Genomic DNA, 23,861 nt, shown 5'->3' on the forward strand with positions numbered 1-23,861 from the left:
AAAGTTAAAAGAATAACAAATACAACCTAAACAAAATCTTATAAGTGACTCGTCGCTTTCAAAACGGTATTTCATGTCGTGGAAACCAAATGCCTCCCCCCCCCCCCCCGAAATATTTAAAGAAAATAGTCCTTCAGAGCCATTTGACCTTTGAACCGGGAGTTTATCTCGGTTTCTATATCGTGAAAAGGACAATAGCAATTGCGTGCTACCCTTTGGATAGGACGCTAGTCTATCACAAAGTACTGTCCGTCTGATCTAACAGACCCAGCTACCCAATCACTGCTGGGTGGACAAAAAAAATTCTCGACTGCACCCGGGATCGATCTAAGTCCCTTTACGCGTGAAGCGAGTGCTCTACCAACTGAGCTATCGGGACCCCCCCCCCCTAGATGCCCAAAATCGGATGTTAAATCTAATATGACCAAAAGCTGTAAAATTTTAGTTTTCAGTCACTTTAAGAATTCATATTCATTTTTACCCATCAAACATAAAATTTTAATCAGAGTAACATATCTTCGGGTATAACTTCAATTTTTTATATTTTAATTACCCTTGACATAATACCATTGTGAGGCGTTGGATCACATTATATATAAACAAAATTCTTCTTCTTATTATTATTATTTTATTACTATTATCATCATTACTATCAGTATTATTATCATCGTTATTACTACTACTTTAATTACTTCCTCCCCCTATTACAAGAGCTGTAACCTAACAATAATTGCCTATTTGGACAATAAGATTATTATTATTATTTATTATTATTATTATTATTATTATTATTATTATTATTATTATTATTATTATTATTATTATTATTATTATATTATTATTATTATTATTATTATTATTATTATTATTATTATTATTATTATTATTATTATTATTATTATATTATTATCATATTATATTATGATTATGATTATGATTATGATTATGATTATATTATTATTATTATTATTATTATTATTATTATTATTATTATTATTGTTATTATATGTATGTGTGTATTGTTTTTTCTTTTCTTTCCAAACATTGTGGCGTTATCATGATCCGATAAACGCCACTGTAGCCAGCCAGAGGACGGAGGGTGAAGATACATACATTACCTGCCAAGGTTAATCAGTCAGGAATCCATACATAATGAATACGCGAGATGACAGCTACATACACGTCGGATGACAGCTTATCTCAACTATTTTTATCTTAATTGTTTCTTCTGACAGAAACTTTTACTTGGCCGTATCGCGATAGATAAATTTGGATAACACTACCTAACTTGTCAAATTGTCACAAGACTCAATTTTGATAGTTTTTTAAAAACATGACTTTTGACGTCATTGCGATCAAAATGGTTTTCAAAGCATGACTTTTGACGTCATTGCGATCAAAATGGTTTTTAAAGCATGACTTTTGACGTCATTGTGATCAAAATAAATGCGTTACTTCTTCTACCAATTACATGATTATATTTTGGCTATAAATATCTTTTCTCCTTACTTCATGTTTTGTCAAATATTATCCTCCAGCAAGGTCGGCAAAGCGTTCTTTGTAAACAAATGGCTTTTCTGTTGTTTTCCTTTCTTTCGCCTATAGTATGTATTCTTCTATTAATCTACTCGTCCATTAGCCCCGTGTTCATGTCTGGTTGTCAATCTGTATATATATATATATATATATATATATATATATATATATATATATATATATATATATATATATATATTTATATATTACTAATCACCGCCCAACCAATCACATACTTAGCGGAAGTAAGAATAAGGAAGAAAATAAACAACATCGAAATCAATTAAAGTAGGAAAAGTACACTACGGATAATTGTCGACTGACGATATGGAAACCCCTTGAAACAATTGAATCGACAGAAAATTGTGAGTGTCCTCACACACACACACACACACACACACACACACACACAAACATATATATATATATATATAATATATATAATATATATATATATATATATATATATATATATAATATACATCAATCTATCTATTGTGGACCCTTGGCAAATTTCTTCTTGTACTTGAGGTCAATGAAAGTGGTCTGGGCCTTCTTTTCCAGTTGCGCCAGTTCAGACACAGTGGGGGCCAGAAAATCAACGTGGCCCTTGTAGACACTTCCTGTAATAGGGAGGAGATAGAATGTGTGTGTGAGTGTGTGTGAGTGTGTGAATAGGGGGGGGGGGTCGGTAGGGTGGGAAAGTGGTTGGGGGGGGGGGGGGGACAGACCCACAAAGGCTGAATGTCCGGGATTCATAAAATTAACATGCGATCTATTTGTCTCAAGGCTACTTATAGGGAAAGAGATTAGCGGAAGAGTAGCGCCCCTTGAGTGGACGTCACCCATAGTCTGTGACGTCACTGGCGGAAAAGTTATTACAGAGAGAACGTCATGTTGTTTGTGCGCATGCGTCTCTCGTCCTCGCTTCCGGTTAAAGCGGCTTGAGACACTTCAAAACCAAATTGACGTTCTCTCTGTAAGGTGACGTCCAATCAAGGGACGCTACTCTTCCGCTAATCTCATTCCCTATAGTCAGTTCAAGTGCTGGCTGGCAAACTAAAATTACGCGTTCTCCATATCCTGATTAATGTCCACATTGGTTTGACAAGAGCAATTTAAAATGGTCCAAATACCGCAGGGTATAATTTCACGTATTGCAGTGATAAACAAAAGGGCTACTTCACTCACAAAGAAAATATATCACTAAAAAATTTCACATTACGCTCGATTACGCAGTTTTCCTCGAGCTCATTCGAATGTCTCGAATTTTTTTCTTATTATTCTTTGGACACGGGCTCCACGAACTACGGTTTCTTCGAACATTTTTGCATGTCCCGAAGAGCTCGAGGAAACCGTGCTCGTGCTCGAGTGTAGTTTAAACATTGAGGGCCTCGCAACGAAGGATCGAAGTATCGGCCAGGTCACTTTTGCAATTTTTGAGCTTGAGCTGTTTGATATAGTGAAATATTCACCATTGTATTCAAAGATCTTTACAAGAGATCCCAAGCCAACCGCAACACTCAACATATCATTGGACAACTCATGACAACTCTTTTGCGCTTTTACAATTTTTTATTTATCCAACAAAGACAACAATGGAGTTACCGGTCAGGTATTCATTTTGCATTTCAGTACGATGAGAGGATGTGAGTATAGATACCAAGGACGCAACTTTCAGCCCCACCAGCGAGATTCGAACCAGGGATATACAAGTCAGAAGCCGAGGGTCGTACCACAAAATAAACCCCATAAAGCCACATAATTTTCTGACGCTATCTACTAAACCGCGAAGAACTAACTACATACTGTCTTTAAAACGCGACCGAAACGGGGGTAAACTCCTTATGGTGTCGAATGACATCTCATCTATTTTACAGATTAAAAGTCAAATAATAACGCCAACAAATATCCTCTTATCTATTGACATGGAAACAAAGAATTCGGTTAGTTTAATCCAATATAGGACAACATGTCCTCCCACTCAAAAAGCACCCTTCACAAGAAATTAGCATGAAAAATTTCAATCTTTGTTGTGGGCAGTAATAACGTTGAGAGAAATAACAATGGACATAAAGGAGCTTACTATTTATTCCTGCCCATCAATGTTTTTGTTTAATCATCTTAACAACGCCACTACCACATTATCTCATTCGTCTGTAGTGTTTCATTCATCCTGTTTTGTTGATAAAAGGAAACCCAAAACGTCTATTTTATCTGTTTTCGTATGTGAAATTGAAGCTTACATTCAATTTCACATTGTTATTCAGTTAAAGTAAGAAAATCATGGCTATTTGAAGAAGAAAATGAATCGTTAAAATGACTTACATTTTACAGTTTCATTAAAAATCTTTTCATTTTCAAAAGTGAAAAAGAAAACTAACGCGTTAGCTGTTTGAAACTAAGGACTAGTAGAAGAGGTCTGAAATATCAAACGTCCGCCATTAGCATTAGTTGAAATTTTAGAACGGAAAATCTAAGCTAAAATCCGAAAGCGAGTGCCATACCACAAGACCACATAGCCGTACAAAACATGAGAAGTATCTGGCTCCATTACTTTTATTTTTGAAAATATTATCAAAGTGACAAATTGGGGCACAAGGACTTTTTCAGATCTTTATCTTACACCAGTGCCTGCTCCCTTAAGTGTCACCTGGATTAAAAACGGGAATATTGAGATTATTTTTATATGTTTTTGATCAATCTTTTTTTTTTTTTTGGTACAAAAAAAAATACAACTCTATTTCATTATAATCGACATGTAATTATTAGAAGGTCTGATAACAGAACGCAATAGGATTCAATAGTCGTAACGTCACTTCCTTCCTAATGAGGCATGGTAACTTAGTAACACTGGCTTTAAACTATCGGAACAATGGCGGACGCCCGTATGAAATATATCTCCGGCGAGTATAAAGCGTATCCAGAGGGAAAAAACACATACATTTGATCATGTTTTGACTTTTACACATTCTGATCACAAGACATATGAAAAGTTCTAGCCAGCATGAAAAATAAAACGTAATGATTTTCTTTGTTTAGAACCAAGATGGCCGCCGTTGCCGGGCGGCGTGACATCAGACTATTGAATCGTATTATGGGCCTGATTTAACATTGTTGTAATCAAGAATATATTGCATTGATTTGAGAGTATTTCCATTATAAAAATGAGCCCATATCGATTTGGGGTTATCCGACATGCAAATAAGTAGGTATACGCCAAATAGCATCTTTTCACTTCATAAACTCTTAACAAAGAATTTTTTTTTTTTACAAAACTGAAAAGATGAATTAATTAGACAGCACATTATTATTATATAAAAAATAGATAAAAGATAAAATCTCTTATCGAAGATTTTACAATCATTCAAAAACAAATTAATGAATACTTGACGGTGACGGATTGAATGAGACCTTAGCTACTTCTAATGTGATAGTAATCCATTTCGTCTGACAGAAAAATAATCGAAGCCCAAAGTACGAGAAGGATCGATACCAATTCAGTAAATTATTCTTGAAACCCAGATCTCAGGGTAAAACAAAATACATATTTCCAAAAAAAAAAAATTAAAAAAAAAAGAAAAAAAAAAAAAAAAAAAAAAAGAAAAAAAAAAGAAAAAGACGACGATAAAATTGAGTACCACGCTACAAAAATATATTGATGATAATCTGAAAAAGTGTGGATACTACATTGCCAGACAAATCAAAGTAAAAAAGAACGAATAGAGACCAGCCTTCCTCGACCGAGGATCGAACCTCAGACTTCCTGATTAGCGCGGCCAGTTAATGATGAACAAGATATGGCATGATATGTGAAACATCGTCTCGAAACTCATGTTGGAGTCGTTTTAATACTGAAAATCATAGCGCCGTGTACTTATATATGGTCTGATACCCAAAAATGTTATAGCCTCATTGCAAAGTCCCGGGTTTGAGAGTTTTTGCCACGAGAGTCATTTAAATCGATCGATATTTGAAGGACGAGTTTTCTGGCCAAATTATAAAATATGGGTTTTTTTTTTTACAGAGTAGGGCAGTATAGTCAGGCAATCATTGACACTCGAATCGAATTAAGTAAAACATTACGCAATGTCCCAAACATAAGGACACAATTGGATTCAGTAGTCTGATGTCACGCCACCCGGCAACGGCGGCCATCTTGGTTCTAAACAAAGAAAATCATTACTTTTTATTCTTCATGCTGGCTAGAACTTTTCATATGTCTTGTGATCAGAATGTGTAAAAGTCAAAACATGATCAAATTTATGTTTTTTCCCCCCTCTGGATACGCTTTTATGCTCGCCGGAGAAATATTTCATACGGTTCCACCATTGTTCCGATAGTTTAGAGCCAGTGTTACTAAGTTACCATGCGTCATTAGGAAGGAAGTGACGTTACGACTGTTGAAGAGTATACTGAGGCCAAATTGTTGCGATCTAAGTCACTCACCAAGTCATCGACTATATTCAACATGTGTTATAATTTGTGATATACAACAATGAACCACTACTGTTGTGCTCTGAGAAAACACGTATTAACAAATTTGGCAAGAAAACTGGTCATTTCAAATAGATATCGATCAATCAAATTAATCCCCATCTTGGCAAAAACTCTCTGAAATACGGGGCTTCCCGTACTCTGACCCCCCCCCCCCACCCCCACCACACACACACATATTACAAATTTTGGCCAGAAAGTTCGTCCTTCTAATTATGTCGATCGACTATAATACGTTTCAACAGTCGTAACGTCACTTCCCTCGTAATGACGCATGGTAACTTAGTAACTGGCTGTAAACTATCGGAACAATGGCGGACGCCCTTATGAAATATTTCTCCGACGAGCATAAAAGCGTATCCAGAGGAAAAATAAAAAAAAAAACATTATAAATCTGATCATGTTTTGACTTTTACACATTCTGATCACAAAACATATTATGAAAAATTCTTGCCAGCATGAAGAATAAAAAGTCCAGATTTTCTTTGTTTAGAACCACGATGGCCGCCGTTGCTGGGCGACGTGACATCATACTATTGAATCCAATTCAGAGTACGGCAGATTAGTTATGGGTGCCAGCTCAGCCGTCGCTTTCCAAAACTCCAGGCCTGATATAATACTGGCTAAAAATTCGTTTCAAATGAAGACGACGATCACCAAACGAAAGCGAAAAGTGATTTGTTAGAAGTGTTCAAGGAAACTAATGATTCTATTGGTTGAGCTGTTGATTACAACTCACGATTAAGTTGTTGTTTTTTTATGGTGATCTTCGTCTTTTTTTATGACGATTTTTTTGGGTTAGTATCAGCGTAGCCATCGTTAAGTTATAGCCTGACACTGAACGTAGCCATCGTTATGTTATAGCCTGATACTGGAATCCAAAAGGACTGTCAGTTTGACGTCATTATTTGGTTTTTGCACCGCCTTGTGAGTTGTCGTTAGTAGTGCTCATGGAAACAAGTTATTTCATTGGTTGAACTATTGAATACAACACAGTCTGTTTTATTTTGTGGCAAAAGACTGGCATTTTGACGTCATTTTTTGGTCAGTGTCAGGCAATAACTTTACGAAGGCCACGGTTCTAATATCAGGCTATAAGTTAATGATGGCGACGGGTATCAGGCCATGAGTTTACGAAGGCCAAGGCTCAGCCCCTTATTTACCTCCCCCGGTTCTCCGCTGTCCGTAGGTGACTTTCCCGTCAAACTCGTTGATGGGGACTTTCATGTTGGCGTCGATGCGGTCGATGGTGATGTCCAAGTGTTCCTCCACGTCACTCATCAGCTAAAAATGAATAATGAGAATGGTAGCAAGAAACAAACTGAGCTGGAGCAGTGAGTATAATATTATTCTAAGCATTCATCCTAAGAAAGAATGTTTCGGTCATTACCTTCTTACGATCTAAAAGGGATAATATGAGGGGGTGGGGGGTATGATGATGATGATGATGATGTTGACGACGATTATGATGAAGGTGACTGATGACGGTGCTGAATATCATTATGATTGAAGTTGACGATAATGATGACGATAATTATGGTGATGATGATGACAATGTTGATGACGACGACGATGATGATGATAATGATGACAACCATGATGATAATGATGATGATGATGATGATGATGATGATGATGATGATGATGATGACGATGTCCTTACCTTGGGTTCATCATACCAGATACAACAGCCACCATAGTCCGTCAAGTTGGTGTTATAACAGCCTCTACCCCTGGTGTTACAATTGGAATGGTACCACACCTGGCCAGTAACAATAAAACAATGAGAAACATCGTATTTTTATAGCACATAACCAGTGTTTTATTTCAATGTTTCAAACACATGATTATACTGTACCACAGCAGCAGCACACCACTCGAATCATGGTTTTTTATTTGCTAAACATTATTAGTTGTAGCAATAGCAGAACTACTACTACTACTACTACTACTACTACTACTACTACTACTACTACTACTACTACTACTACTACTACCACTACTACTTCTACTACTACTACTACTACTACTACTACTACTACTACTACTACTACTACTACTACTACTACTACTACTACCATTACTACTTCTACTATTAGTCGTATTAGCAGTAGAAGTACTCGTAGTGATAATAATAATAGTAATTATTATTATATTATTATTATTATTAATAATAATATAATAATAATATAATAATAATAATAATAATAATAATAATAATAATAATAATAATAATAATAATAATATAACAATAGAGATGATGATGACGATGATGATGATGATGATGATGATGATGATGATGATGATGATGATGATGGTGATAATGATGGTGATGATGGTGATGGTGATAATGATGGTGGGAACAACGATGATAATATGGGATGGGTATTGACCATGGACCAGAATGACCGCTTACCTTTTCCTTTGTGCTTGCCACCAGACTTATTGCTAAGCCCATTCTGGAGGGAAAAAAGGACAAATACAGAGAGACAGAGAATTAATTGCATTCAGCGACGATCACCCATTAAAGGCTACACTGAAGACAATGATGAGCTGGCTTAAAATCGGTGGCCCTGTGTTGGGCATATGTGACCCATCGCCTCAAGTCAGTACTAAATCGAAGTGAACAAGACGTCAATAAGTCAATTTAAAACCCAAAATTAATGATCAGAAAAGTGAGATTTAGTTTTTGTCACTTAGTCAGAAACGATATCCATTGCCATCAATAAAACATTTTAAATTCTATATTTTTTTCTGACTTAAAAAAACCCCCAAACCCCCCCCCCCCCCCCCAAAAAAAAAAAAACAAAAACAAAAAAACTTGAGCTTTTATATAGAGCAATATCCACTAAACATGCTCAAAGCGCTTTACTTTACATTGTAAGTTCGATCTTTAGCATCTTCGGGTATGTCACTCCGATATAATACCATTTTGAGACGAAAGGTAACATTTTCCCCAATTACTACCTGCTTATAGCATATCTTACCCAATTCTGAGCAATATCCAGATTGCTAAAGATATTCTCGACTATCAATAAAGTACCACCATTTTTATTCATTTTTCTTTCTTTCTTACTTTTCCGTGTAAATTCGATTTCGAGCAATTAAGTCACCCCGACATCATACTCTTTTGAGGGGGTGGGTTGTATATTGTGTCTATAGAAGGAATGGAATACGCTTCAACAGTCGTAACGTCACTTCCCTTGTAATGACGCATTGTAACTTAGTAACTGGCTCTAAACTATCGGAACAATGGCGGACGCCCTTGTGAAATATTTCTCCGACGACCATAAAAGCGTATTCAGAGGGGAAAATTATATATTATAAATCTGATCATGTTTTGACTTTTACACATTCTGATCACTAGACAAATGAAAAGTTCTAGCCAGCATGAAGAATAAAAAGTACCGTTTTTTTGTTGAGAACCACGATGGCCGCCATTGCTGGGCGACGTGACATCAGACTATTGAAAACAATTGGGGTCACTCAGCTCTTCGTTGTTGTTTTTTTAGACAGCCAGTTTAATGATTAGTTCTCACTAAATTATATCGATCAGACTATATTATAGATAAATCGAAGTTGATGTCACTCGGGTAATTGTTATTGTTTTTTGCCACCGCGTTTATGAGTAATTCTCACTAAACTGTATTAACCAGACTATAGATAGAACGAGGATGACGCCACTCAGGTCTTTGTTATTGTTTTTTGCCATCCACGTTTATGAGTACTTCTCACTAAACTTTATGAACAGGACTATAACATTTCATGGTTACACATAATTTGGTATGATCCGTTATACTTCGGATGGCAATGTTGTGAGCTTCTTACCAAGCGCATACTATCTATAAACGTTCATGGTTACACATAATTTTGTGTGTTGATCCGTTACACTTCCGGATGGCAATGTTGTGAGCTTCTTAACCAAGCGCATACTATCATTACGCTAAAGGGTACATATAGTTTTGTGTGTAATACGTTATAACCTGCTTGTTGATTTTGTGAATATTTTACCTATAAGTATAGCATCAATATTTCTACGAGTAACCCTGGCACCTTTGGAAATGGAGGATGTTGAATTGTGAGATACTCACCTCAACCACACCATTCCAATACATCGCGGTAGGGACGAAATATATTTTTTTTGTTTTCTGTGCGACTGTGGGGGCTCTAATGGATTTGTTTGTCACACATGTGACCTATGCTTTACTGTGCTCGCAACACTTTTTGGTCATTTCAGCCCCAGTGAGAAATTGAGATGATACGAGAAAAGTCGACCTGAAGTTAAAAGCACCAATGAAATAGGGAATAGAACATTCCACGACCCAGCAGTAACGAATAGTCACTCCGCTAAGACAGGACTATTCGTCGTTACTGACGAGCGGGCGCTAACGTCTGTTCGTCAGCACTCATGAATCGCCCCCGCCTAAAAAAAAAAACCACACACACAAACAAACAAATAAAAACAAAACAAAAAAAAACAACAAAACAACAAAAACAACACACGTCAAAAAAAAAAAAAAACAACAAAAAACAAAACATAAAAAAATATAACTTTCCCCCCAAAATAAAACAAAACAAAACAAAACACCCCCCCCCCTCCCAAAAAGAAAAATGCCAAACAAAAAACAGAACAACTCCCTCCCCTCCCCAAAACAAAACAAAAAACATAAAAAAAAACAAAACAAAGAACACAAAAACAAAAAACAAAAACAAAACAAAAACAAAACAAAGAAACAAACATTCTTCAACTGACTTTTTTTTGGAGTGTCACGTTTTACAGAAATTACTCTTAACCCTTTCCTTACCAGCCATTTTCAGAATTATCCCAAAATTCACTCCCGCCCAACACAAAAATAGTTTTTTCTTACTCAAAGAGAAAAGCAACAAATACATTCTATGCATAATATTGATCAGCAAAAATGAAGTCTACAACACAGTGTCACGTTTTTATAGCTATAATAAAACATTTTTCTTTAAATTGTGTGATTTACAAAAGAAATCTGAATGATAAATGTGTTGGTTGAATCGTAACGAATGTGACGATTTTCCTACGGTTGGTAAGGAGAGAGTTAACCAAGGACAGCTCCAGAGTCATCCTTACTCTTAACTTAAAGTCATTTTATACTTTGCGAGTAAGGAGGAAATTGGGGTTTCCATTTAGATACTTGACGAGAGATAATTTCCTCTCAAGCTGGATATAGGCACTTTGAATACAATTTAAGCGAGGAGTGTGAACTTTTCCTTGTTTGCGACATTGCCACGTGCTTTTGATCTCTTAGTAGAAACTGGTGTGATCTTATCGCACGTGAGTTAAAAACTCTTAACGTGCTCCATCCAACTATACAAAACAAACCTTACGGGGCATTAACGGTTTTCATCCCTAATCGCTCTACACTCTTAAACTCTTATACGTGCTTTTACGAGGCCGTCGACCCTTCACAAGGAAGGAATGCCTAAAGGGGCGGTTAGAGAGATCGGGTAGCCTTGAACACCCAGATGGTTGGGAAATAGACAATATAATTAAAGATATAGATAGACCTGATATTGACATTATTCATATATACACGCGTGCAAAAGTAACGCTACATTTTTACACGCTAAATTACTGTTATAATAAAATTTAAAAAATGTCACCTTAAAGAGCATTTCTTAAACCACATGCATGCCTAGTCAAGCATTGTTAGGATGGTTATAAATTTTGTAAGAAAACTTGATATTTGTGGAAATGACGCAAAGAATGAATTACAAAGAATGTCACAAGATCAATCGTGAAAACGGAAATTCTTAAATTCTCGAAACCGAACCCTTTTGCGCCAACTTGCCCTCAATGAATATCACCATGTTGTCTTCTAATATTTACAAGTCATCTGCTGTTTATAACAATCATTTGATCTTTTTATTAAATCATTTTGAAATTACTTTGATTTCAATTCTTTTACTCTCAAAATCATGCCAAAACAGAGTCTCAAAGAGAGAGCCCGTCTACTTGGGAATATTCATGTAGGAGCTGAGGTTGCAAAAATTTCAATGAAAGAGCTAGCTGTTCTTCTACTAACGCAAAGTTCAACAACGAAAGGGCATGTGAGAAGTCAAAGACGGACAGGTCAACCCCGTGTAACAACGGCCAATGATGATCGAACATTTGCTCGAATCACAGCCAACCTCTCTCTTATGCCATTGGTATCGCTGTGGAAAACAACAATTCAGGCTAGACAATGTTAAGAAGATTTGCAACTGCTGAACTCAGAGCGAAAAGGCCTTCTGTGCAACCTCAGCAAACCGAGAACAGGACCTTGGTGCCGAGTGGCCAGCTGTAAATCCAGACCCCAATCTTATTGAGCACCGCTGAGATCTCAAAACACTTACAAGGGAACAACAGTGCCAAGCAAGGAATGCTTCCGAGATTTGGAACATTGTTGAATGGAATGGAATGGAACGTGTCACAGCAAATGACGTGAACCCCTTGATACATTCTATGGGGAGAAATATTAATTCAGAAAAGACATTGGAGCAGGCACTTATGTTGATAGTGACAGAAAATGAAGTAAGTAGAAAAGTGCCAGAAGACAACAGAGAATAACACTTTCGTGGCGATGGTGGCCCGGACCCGCGACCTTACTGATACGACAACTTCGCCTGGCCGTGAGAGGGACGCTATGGTGTCTCTGTTTTCATCTGGCACTTCTCCATAGCCAATATTTCTCAACATTATTGATACAAGTGCCCGTTCCACACTTTATCTGAATTCTATTCAACCCAATATCGGAGCTGTCCTATGAGTGTCCTGTATGTTTATATGTTGCCATGCTTTGTTTCATACAGAGGATGGTGAATAGCATAATTTGCTCGCTAATTATAGAGAAAGAAAGAAAGAGAGAGAGAGAGAGAGAGAGAGAAAGAGAGAGAGAGAGAGAGAGAGAGAGAGAGAGAGAGAGAGAGAGAGAGAGAGAGAGAGAGAGAGAGAGAGAGAGACGCCTGATTGGTCCTGAGTTTGAAAGCCATATCTTTGTGTGGGTGTATAGCTCAATCGGTTGTGCAACCGCTCGCTGTCCGTTCTCTCCCGACCAGGCGGAGGGTGTCGTGTCAATTGGATCCTGAGTTTGGCACTGACCCCATGACCTTTTATTGTCTGTTTTCATCTGGCAGTTCTCCATAACCTATTTTTCCCATCATTCCTGTTGTAGCTCTTTAGCCGGGAACGGCTAGATTTGCATCCATGACAAATAAATGAATGAAGAAATTGTGATCTCAAGGAACTCTATGGGGAGAAATATTGATTCAGAAAAGTGAGTGGAGCAGGCACTTATGTTGATAACCACAGAAAATGGCTAAAAGCACATTGGCCAGCGGTCATTCTGTCCACATACTTTTGCTGTATGGTCCAATGTTTAAAGTACATTCGAGTCCAGATAAATGAATCATAAATTTATATTGAAATATTTGCTATAACCGAATATTCTACATTTGCAGAATCATTAGGACCGTCTCTGACTATATCACATTTTATTATTTTGCTCTAATTGGTACTGTACATTTTGTAAATTTCTTTTTCTATTGAAAACAAACCCTTTTTTAGAATGAATTAATCTACTTTTGTCTTTTAGCTTTTAAAACGTTTACGAAACATTAAAAAGGTCCCTCGGAGTCGTTAGGCCCATAGACTCGGAGCATATCTCCGCTGCCAGCTACCTTTGGATAGGTTGCTAGTCTATCGCAAAGTACTTCTCGCCATATCTAACAGACCTAGCTACCCAGTCACTGCTGGGTGGAGAGAGAGAGAGAGAGAGAGAGAGAGAGAGAGAGAGAGAGAGAGAGAGAGAGAGAGAGAGAGAGAGAGAGAGAGAGGTGGGGGGGGTGTCAGGAAAAAACAAACTCAATTTTACCCAGGATCGATGTCGGCCCCTTTGCATATGAAGCGAATGCTCTATCAACTAAGCTATCGAGGCCCCCATGCAACATTGACTAACCTTTCCTCTAACTCTCGTCCCTTCATGGAGGCTCAAGGTTATGTGACATTCTGTCATCAGACTTTTTGATTTTCATCCCTTCAAGCGCCACATTATGGTTAGACAATTAATTGACAAGAGACCTCTTAATCCCGTGTTGCGTGCCTATTATTCTATAGTTGTAAGGCTTTGTGGTCTGGTGGAATGACATCTGGATGGAAATTTGTAAGTATTTGGGCGACGCGAATTCGATTCCTTGAAAAGGAAGGGATCTTTAAGCATAAAAAGACCAAAAAACAAACAAACAAACAAAAACAAACAACAAAAAAACAAAACAAAACAAAACAACCAAACCCCTCCTTCCCAAAAACACCCCTTAAAAACAAAAACAAAACCCAACAACAACAACCAAAAAACAAACAAAAAAAAACACTACACAACAAAAAAAAAAAAAAAAAAAACAAACCCAAAAAAAACACAACAAATTGCTACCAAATGTCTCAAAAATGTATTATATCGGATGCTAAAATGATAAGAACTGAGCAAACTTGGATTTGTTTGCAGATAAAAATGAAACTATTTATTTACTCAATAAAATAATGAGATCAATCCAAGTTTCATCTTTGAAAAATATAAAAAAAGATTACGCCCTTCCGCCACTGCATCATAAGATATTGTCGCCTACGAATTCCATGCAAGAAGTCTGGGGTCAACAGGAATCACCCATGTTGTCCAAGTTTCATAAATTTATTGTAAATTCAATGTTCACTATCTAAACAACGTCAAGATGCAAGATGATACCGTCTGGCGGGGTTGGCCACAATTATCTTTGGAATTTTCCCCACAAATTCGGGTTCTTTAAATTATCCAATGTAACCGTTAAATAAAAATCACTATAAAGGGTGGAAGGAAATATAAATTTAAAAAATAAGTTCCAACTAAATGAATAACTATAGTCGGTTACTTAAATAAATAAATAGAGCATTTATATAGAGCAATATCCACTAAACGTGCTCAAAGCGCTTTACAAGGGGTCCCTGGTCAACAGCAACATATAAGATGTACGACGGAACATGACGTCTGTTAGGCGATATGACAATTTTTCGGACAAAGACAACGCTGTTAACGGCCAGGTACTCAGTTTACACCTGAGTACGGTGAGAGAAAGTGAGTTAAGAGCCTTTTCCAAGGGCTCAACTATGCGCCGAGCGAGGCTCGAACCCAGGACCTTCCGGTCCGAAAGCGGGTCTTATACCACTAGACCACATAGCCGCACAATAACTGACAATAACTGAAATTCAATATATTATAGGGACATGACTAAAACAAAAAACAAAACAAAACAAAAAACAAAAAAGGATCGTGAAACAGTCCTATCCTCTTTACAATAATTTCATCATAAAACTAGCGATAATACCAACATTGATAGTCTGGGGTTGATGAAACATCACTCACTCATTTCTGTCGTTTAGATTGTATTGTGTAGGAGAGGTCGGCAAAAAGAATGACGCCTGTAAGAAGTCGAACTATGTGGAAATACCGGAAATGCCAAGTGGGCGGGTGAGATTAAAATGTGGGTTTCTTGAAGAGTCGATTACAACGATAATTGAAGAAACATGATCGCCTTGATTGAATACTCGTTAATTGCCAGCTAGAAAACAAAAAGGTCTGACCATTTACTTTTTCCGAGATGGTTAAAGCGATTAAATAAAAAAAAAAGTTACTTAGGTTGGTAATAGGATTCAATAGTCTCATGTGACGTCCGCCTAGCGGAAGACGACATGGGCGGCAGTGCCGGGTCGTCGGAGTCAGTCTCCGGTGTGGGTTAGCCCTTAAGCGCTTTTATTCTAATTATATTATGACGGACCGGCTTACATTAACCACTTAAGCAGATATGCGCCTTGGTAGGAGTTTCGGACAAATTCGTCTTTACACCAGAATGACCTCCGAAGTTAACGTCCATCTCTGATAGAACAAGGAAAATGTGTACAAATTTACTGCCCAAAAAGGTCTGCCGTTGAGGTCTTTAATCGCTTGATTTATCGATTATTACTTCATAAATCGATCTATTAAGAACTTTCTTTCAAAAAGAATGTTTAACATAAAGAGAGAGAGAGAGAGAGATAGAGAGAGAGAATGGGAGAGAGAGAGAGAGAGAGAGAGAGAGAGAGAGAGAGAGAGAGAGAGAGAGAGAGAGAGAGAGAGAGACCTTGCGAGTGCCCGTTGGGAAAAAAGTTCGAATTCCAAAACGCAAGAGTGTAAGAAATAATATATTCAACCCCTCAATCGATTCCTATTTCGTCATCTTTGAATAAAAAATATCTTCAAAAACATTTAAATAATACTTCCTTATAAAGAACATAGTTAACGATTTATAATCTGACGTCACAAATGATTATTGTCAACATTATATCATTACGCGTTACTATTTAGGGAGAGGGTTGGAATAATAGGAAATACCTAACCCATTTGGCGCCTTCATTTTCCATGATAACGACACAAAGACAGCATCAACTATTGGCTCCCACTACCCATACCCTTATTATCCCGGTTTTCCATATAGTCCGCCAGATCTTATATCGGATCTCCGCCGCCCATATACGAACCGCGCTAGTGGGAAAATATTCGACACCAGAGTGCCAATACGCAAACCTGGGTGCTTGCACCGGCGACCAGGCAGGATGCAACGGCCGAAGCATTCCCAACCACGTCAGCTGTCGAAGCTCTGCGCATTTACGCGGTGGGGGGTCGTCTGGATCCAATTTCTTCTACCTGCCAGGAGTTTTCTCTTACCTGCTTGGAGGCTTGGTCCTCACTCCGACTGCACCCTTGGTCCGAGTTACGGGCACCTCCCACTCTCAAAGGAGGTGCCAAGTTCTCCCACCTAGGTCTCGTACATCTCTTACTTGCTAGGTTTTGCCAAGTACCCACGGTTGAGCCTCGTACGCATTCTTCCAGCAAGGAGGTGCCGCGCTCTCTCGTTGATCCCCCAACCATGACCCTCTAAGTGCCGCCATTTGGGACCCGTACTCTCTGTCCCCATAGGAACCGCATCTCCAGCACGTCCTGGCCCGCAAAACCAGAGCTCCACGGATGTAGCCGCCGTCCTCACCTTGCGACTGGACATGCGTTGCCATTGGCCCGCCTAACCGCTTTAGATTGAGGCTATTTTTGGGTGGGATAACAGAATGAAGGGGTGTCCGGCTAGCACTGGCTAGCCAGACTTGGGTTTCCGGTAGGCGCTGGCCGTGAAGCGGTCTCCCAGACGGATGCCCGGAATATGGGGTTGGGACTCTATTCGGGCGCCGGGTTGGATCACCATTCAGTTCGTATTCACCCCGCCAGACCGACGTTAGGCGCCCGAAATCGGCTGGCTTTCCGGGATGGTCTAGTGACGGTCGACCGGTTAGCCTCTGCCGCTAGGTAAGCACTTATGCGCCCCCACCACTGTCTACCACATATGTCAAGGCGTTAATCCAATTAGGGATACAAAGGCAGCATCTAGCAGGTAAAGAAAGGGCTGATATAAGTTCAGTCAGATCATCCGAGGAGATTTCCAGAGACGTTTCAGTGAACGGCGGAGTTTCTTTTTTCCAACTCTTGTTTTCGCTCGCAAATCAAAATGCGTGTAAGATTTTAAAATAAATCAAAACCGGTATTCAGATGGTTATGTTATTGGTTGTGTTGTTTATTTTTAAGGGTTTTACGGCGCTTGTAACACATTAAGTTCATATCAGCGCCAGAGATGGTAAAGTTAAAAAAAAAAAGAAGCAAGTAGGAATATAAATCTTAGTCCCAGTTGCATCGCTGTAATCACTGTCTTGGTAAAAATGTGAGTCTATAAGATATAACTTCTCAAATTTAGAAAAGTGAGCGAAGCTGGCACTCATGTTGATAACAACAAGAAATGAAGAGAGTAGAAAAGTGCCAGAGGACAATAGATAGTAAAAACGTTTGCGGCATTGGGGGAGTCGAACCCACGAAGCGAATATTACTGCAACTCCGCCTGGCCAGGAGAGGGATGCTCTACAATTGACGCCATCCACCACTCCGGAAGCGCCTAGCTCAAACATCGCATTGTTTTTAATTTAAATCAAATTCCTTCATCAGCGGTATTAAATGTATTTATCTGGTACGCGAAAGACGTGAGGGTATCTTAATTCTACTAATAACTTTGTTTATAAACTCAATTCTCTTCATCTAGTTTGTTATGACATCGCACCGCTTTGATACCGTGGGTCACACAGATATCAACTATCACTCCCTCCTACCCAAGACTTCAGAGCCCTCAGACGAGTGATTTACAATCCTGCAGTTGTCCGAAAAAAAAGACGTTTTTAAAAAATTGGCCCGAAAACTCGTCCTTCAAAAATCGAACGATTAAAATGACTCTCATATTAGCAAAAATACTCAAAACTGAGACTTCCGAAAGTCCCAGGATTGAGAGTTTTTGACAAGATGAGGGTCATTTTAATCGACCGATATTTGAAGGACAAGTTTTCTGGCCAAATATTAAAAAATTTATTGTTTTTTTTTCAAACTACGACCGGTCAGGGACATCATAGCGCCTGGATCGTATACCACGATCCGATATCCGCTCAGGACAACATTTCCATCCAAATTCTGACAACTCTCTAGGATGATTTAATGTTGATAATCATCTAATTGTTCATTTGTTCCATACGATCAAGGGCATTGACCACGCCGTGAAATGTATTCAATCCCAACAATAATTGCTAGTTTGTGCGGCCTTGTGGTCTTGAGGTTTTATCTTGTCGCATTCGAACTTGTAGGGCCATGGTTCGAGTCCGCCACGAAGCGGAGCTAAGTTGACTCCTTGGAAGGGATTATTTACACACATTCTCTAAACAGCATTCAGGTGTAAAATGAGTGTCTGGCCAGTATCAGCGTTGCCTCTGTCCAAATAAAAATGTAATTGTGCTTACTAAAAAACTAAAAATCTCGAAAATATTGTGAAACGTGTGGAAGAATGTGTGACGGATGTGAAAGAGTGGATGGATGCAAACAAGTTGAAAATGAATGAGTCAAAAACAGAAGTGATGATTTTATTTTATTTATTTATTGGAAATGAACAATGGGTGAAATATAGGGTTTGAAAGAAACCAATTCTTGCCATGAAAAGGTTAATCTTCCAACTAGAGCAAAAACATTAATTAACTTTTGTGTCATTCTTGCTTTTGGTTTATCGGTATTTTGATCTTCAGGATATTTCATTCTGAAAGACTATTCTACGATAGAGCAAAAAAAAAAAAACAAAAAAAAAAACAAAACAAAAAACAAACAATCAAACAAACAAAAAACAAAACAAAACGAAACCCCAACCACCGCTCCAAAAAAAAAAAAAAAAACCTAAATAAAAGGACACAACAACACAACCGCCACCACCACCACGGTTTTCAAAGGCAGTTTTGTCATTGTGCGATTCGAAGGTATTAACATCTAGATATTTCATTCCCGCACAAGAATTGTATTTTTAACTTTCACAATGACACCTAGCCTATCTATCCCGCCTCAAAACGGTATTACGTCGGATGATTTGATTCAGGTGCGAAAAGGTTTAAATTTTTGCCAAAAATATAAAACCTTGATTTGATACTAATAATGTTTTGTCTAAGGATAAAAGATGTGCTGTGTCTTATCGTACATCATTGAAAAAACAACAAAAAAACTCTTGAACTTGAACATATCATAGTCATTAACGGTTACATAGGTCAAAATGCCTTTAAATACCCTGGTTCTTTTGTTGCAAATATAAATAGATAATAGTAAATACCAAAAAAAAAAAAAAAATTGAAATTGATGCATGAATATAATACATAAAAAAAAGTCAAGTTCCTACAGTAAAATCTTATATTTCTAATCCTTTTGACATAAAAAGTCTATAGCAAAGCGCGGGAGTGGCCGAGTGGTTAAGGCATTGTACTGTGACACGGAAGGTCCCGGGTTCGAGCCCCGCTTCAGGCACTTTCGTTTTTCCCCCCTCGGGGCAAGATTATTAACCCCCAATTTGCTCACTTTTGACAGAATGGGTGATTCCTGTTAACATCAGACATCTTGTTTGATAGATTTTTTATATTCCTTCATGGAGTGCCTAGGCGACGGTATCGTTAGGAAAAGGAAGTATATTTTTTTGCACGGTTTTCACCTTAGAAATAACCTCCATGCACCTTAACTTGAACGTTAAATAGAGTATGTAGAGTACCAAATGAAAACAGAGACTAAAAATATCACGTGTCCAGAGAACCAAACTCAGGATTCTATGGACACGGCACCCTCCGGCTCCATCCCGAGTTTAGCTCTCTGACGCCGTGATATCTTTTATTCTCTGTTTTCATATAGTACTCTCCATATCCTATTTAAATGTTCAAGTTTAGGTGTGTGTGTGTGTGTGTGGGGGGGGGGGGGTTATTCCTAAATTAAAAAAAAAAATACGAAAAACAACCTCCCTTTCGCAACGATACCGTCGCCTAGGCATTCCATGAAAGGGGCAGCGTGGCTCAGCTGTACGGTCTCCGCTTCGTACCCGAAAGATACCGACCGCTACGCTGTGTGGCCTTGAGCAAGTTACCTCGCCCTAGCTCGGCAAGTGCGTTACATCGGTGGGGGTCTAACTCAGGTCATCAGGTCTAACTCCCTGTCCAATATGTCCACGCTGTGGGCAAGAACCCGAGACGGCAGAGCATCTAGTCGAAAGGTGTGTTGTGACGATGCTACCAGGCGGGTTTGCGACGGTGCACGAATGCGGACCGGACTTTGCTGATTGGGTCGATCGTCATAACATAATAGTGTGAACCATAAGAGGCTGCTGCTGCCCTAGCTCAATTTGCGGCGCCGCACTGCGACTGACGCTTGGGTTATTCCAGTATTCCCTTGGAATAGACCCTAGAGACAAATTTCCCCTATGGGATGAATAAAGGGAATTTTATTTTATTTATTTTATTATATAAATAATCTATCACACAAGACGTCTCATGTCAACAGGAATCACCCATGCTGTCTATATTATTTGTCTTCATTTTTGATATAAGTGCCCGGTCCACACATTTTCTGAACATTAACACAGCGGGATATCCACTAAACGCGCTCAAGGATATTTACAAGGCGTCCCCAGTAAACAGTGACACTTACAGTGACACTTAACATTTGGACGAGACATGTCTTTTGTCAGATGATAATACATTTTCTTTCCGACAGAGAAAACGCTGTTAACGGCCAGGTATTCATTTTATAGATGTGTACGGTGACAAAATATGAGTTAAAAAAGCCTTTTTCAAGGACTCAACTATGCGCCGCTCACAGCGGGACTTGAACCTCTCCGATCCGAAGGCGAGTGTCATAGCGGCACAAGACAACATGGCCGCACAGCACTGTTTTGAGACCCCGGGTGCAGTCGAGATTTTTTCTGACCCCCCTCCCCCTGTCCACCCAGCAGTGAAATGGGTAGCTGAGTCTATTAGATTTGGTGGAAAGTACTTTGCGATAGACTAGCGTCCTATCCAAAAGATAACCAGCAATTGCTATTGTCCGTTTCACCGACCCCATGGACCTTATGCTGTTTTGAGAAGACAGGCCTCATATCATTTATCATTTAAAGACCAAAGAAAAAGAAAAGAGTTTTTAAAAATTCTCTCTTCATAATCCATGCAACACGACGTGAACTTATTTGCAGGTCTGATAACCCAATTCCTTACGGGCTCATCTTTGTAATAGAAATCTAAAAAAAATGACGCAAAATATTGTCCATTACAACAATGTTAAACAAGGACCATTAGTGGGCTCGGGTGTCAGAATTCAATATATATATATATATATATATATATATATATATATAACATATATATATATATATATATATATATATACACACACACATTTATATATATATATATATATATATATATATATATATATATATGTGTGTGTGTGTGTGTGTGTGTGTATACACGGCAATCCGACACCGTTTAAAAGAAGCCAACGCTGTAAATTAATACATAAGATGGAAAATTTCAGTCTCTGTGCTAAAAGGCCAGACGTTTAATCAAGAGTAGCAGCCTCTTCAACGGAGATGTGTGTGTGTGTGTGTGTGTGTGTGTGTGTGTGTGTGTGTGTGTGTGTGTGTGTGTGAATGACCGAATGAGGTCTAAATGTTACATGTTATGTCGGTGTGAACGTAGCCATGGAGTCAGAGTTTATCCTGGTTTCTACAGCGTGAAACGGACAATAGCGATTGCTTGCTATCCTTTGGATAGGACGCTAGTCTACCGCAAAGTACACTCCGCCAAATCAACCCCCCTCGTGGATCTTTACCTTGCAGTTGGTGAGGGGGCTTGAGGCACACGGGAGGGCAAAGGTGTAAATCCCGGTCGACCGTCACGAGACCATCCCGGGTATCGAGCCAACGAGCCACATGAGCTGCTCGCCCCGGTGTGTGACTAAATTTGATCCAAACCCGGTGCCCGAATAGCAGCCCTATCCCGGGCGCCACACTATTGTCCTTATGTCGAGTCCCAATCAGTCCCATCAATGGCGAAGCGGTCTGCCGCCTAGCCAAATAATACCGCGTTCGTGTCGCCAGGGTCGTCGGCACGTCCGAGAAAAAAGCAAACGTCCCATGCATCAATCGATTCGCGGCCTGCCGATCGGAAAATGCGACGGCGGGGATGGCGAGCTGACGCGTATATTGTCCCTGAACGTCGAGAGCCAGAGTATGGCAAAAAATGAGCTTTTATCAAAGCTACTGGCCGTTCATTGCGTAGATATCCTCCTGTTACAGGAGACCCACCTTTATTCAGGCGCGCAATCTTCCCGATTCCAGATCCCAGGCTATACGGTGGTCCAACGCGAGGACACCTCGAGGCTCAAAGGAGGGGTTAGCGTTTACGCTAAAGAGCCATCGAAGGTAAGGGTCATTGAGAGCGTAACGGACAGCAATGGGGTGAACCGAATTTCCGTGGAAGTAGGTGGACTGTGTTTGCATAATATTTACAAACCACCTAGAGCGACTTGGACTACACCACCGGTACCGGTGGTCAGCCATCCTTCCATCTGTCTGGGAGACTTTAATAGCCACCATCACGAATGGGGCTACCGAGACTGCAACGAGGCAGGAAGACAACTCCGCTCATGGATGGACTGTAATGATCTACACCTAGTGTACGATCCTACAGCCAAGGGTACCTTCCGGGGTACCCGCCATAAGAAGGAGTATACTCCAGACCTCACCCTCGTAACAAAAGGCGCGAACGGTGAACCGCTGCAGGTGAAGCGGACAGTCCTCGGGGACTTTCCGCATAGCCAGCACAGGCCGGTTCTTGTCACACTGGGGTGACAATACCGAGGGTGCAGTCTCTCCCACTTTGCAGATGGAATTTCAGGAAGGCTGACTGGGAGGAATTCAGTTCCTATATCGAGCAGGTTTGCCCTGACATTCCTCCCAAGTCCAAGAATATAACCAGATTTAGTAGGCTACTGGTTAAGAGCGCTCAACGCTCTATTCCACGGGGCAAGCGGAAATTTTACACCCCTTGCTGGACAGCAGAGTCGGAAGAGCTGTACCGAGAGTACCAGCAGACCCAGTCCCAGGACACAGCCGATAGACTACTTCAGTCTCTGGCAGAGGGAAGGAAGCAACGGTGGCAGGAGACCGTGGAAAGTCTCGACTTTACACACTCCAGCCGCCACGCTTGGCGTCTGATAAAGAAATTGGACCCAGATCGGAATTTCGCGAAGGCTGCACCGGAATGCGAGGCAGACACAATTGCCAAGAATATTAAGAACCGTAGTAAGCGGGTCCCTAATCAGGCTTTTGAGCGCGGTGTCCGCAAGGCGTACCGTACGATTTTGGACTAGCTACCTGCGGAG

General features: G+C 39.4%; 1 protein-coding gene across 1 annotated transcript in view; it reads right to left on the reverse strand.

The window, feature by feature from the left end:
* Positions 1-2,023: 2,023 nt before the first annotated feature.
* Positions 2,024-23,861, reverse strand: part of LOC144976889 (ATP-dependent RNA helicase Ddx1-like) — a 565,840-nt gene continuing 544,002 nt past the window's right edge. The window contains exons 24-27 of the mRNA XM_078921446.1: positions 8,450-8,492; positions 7,697-7,795; positions 7,197-7,317; positions 2,024-2,159 (exon numbers count right to left, since the gene is read on the reverse strand). Of these exons, the coding sequence (XP_078777572.1) occupies positions 2,029-2,159; positions 7,197-7,317; positions 7,697-7,795; positions 8,450-8,492 (394 nt within the window). The 3' untranslated portion in view covers positions 2,024-2,028. The remainder of the gene's footprint in view (positions 2,160-7,196; positions 7,318-7,696; positions 7,796-8,449; positions 8,493-23,861) is intronic.

The sequence above is a fragment of the Berghia stephanieae genome, chromosome 7 (assembly GCF_034508935.2).
Source record: "Berghia stephanieae isolate SIO BIC M18660-M18661 chromosome 7, UCSD_Bste_1.3, whole genome shotgun sequence".
NCBI classification, from domain to species: domain Eukaryota; kingdom Metazoa; phylum Mollusca; class Gastropoda; order Nudibranchia; family Aeolidiidae; genus Berghia; species Berghia stephanieae.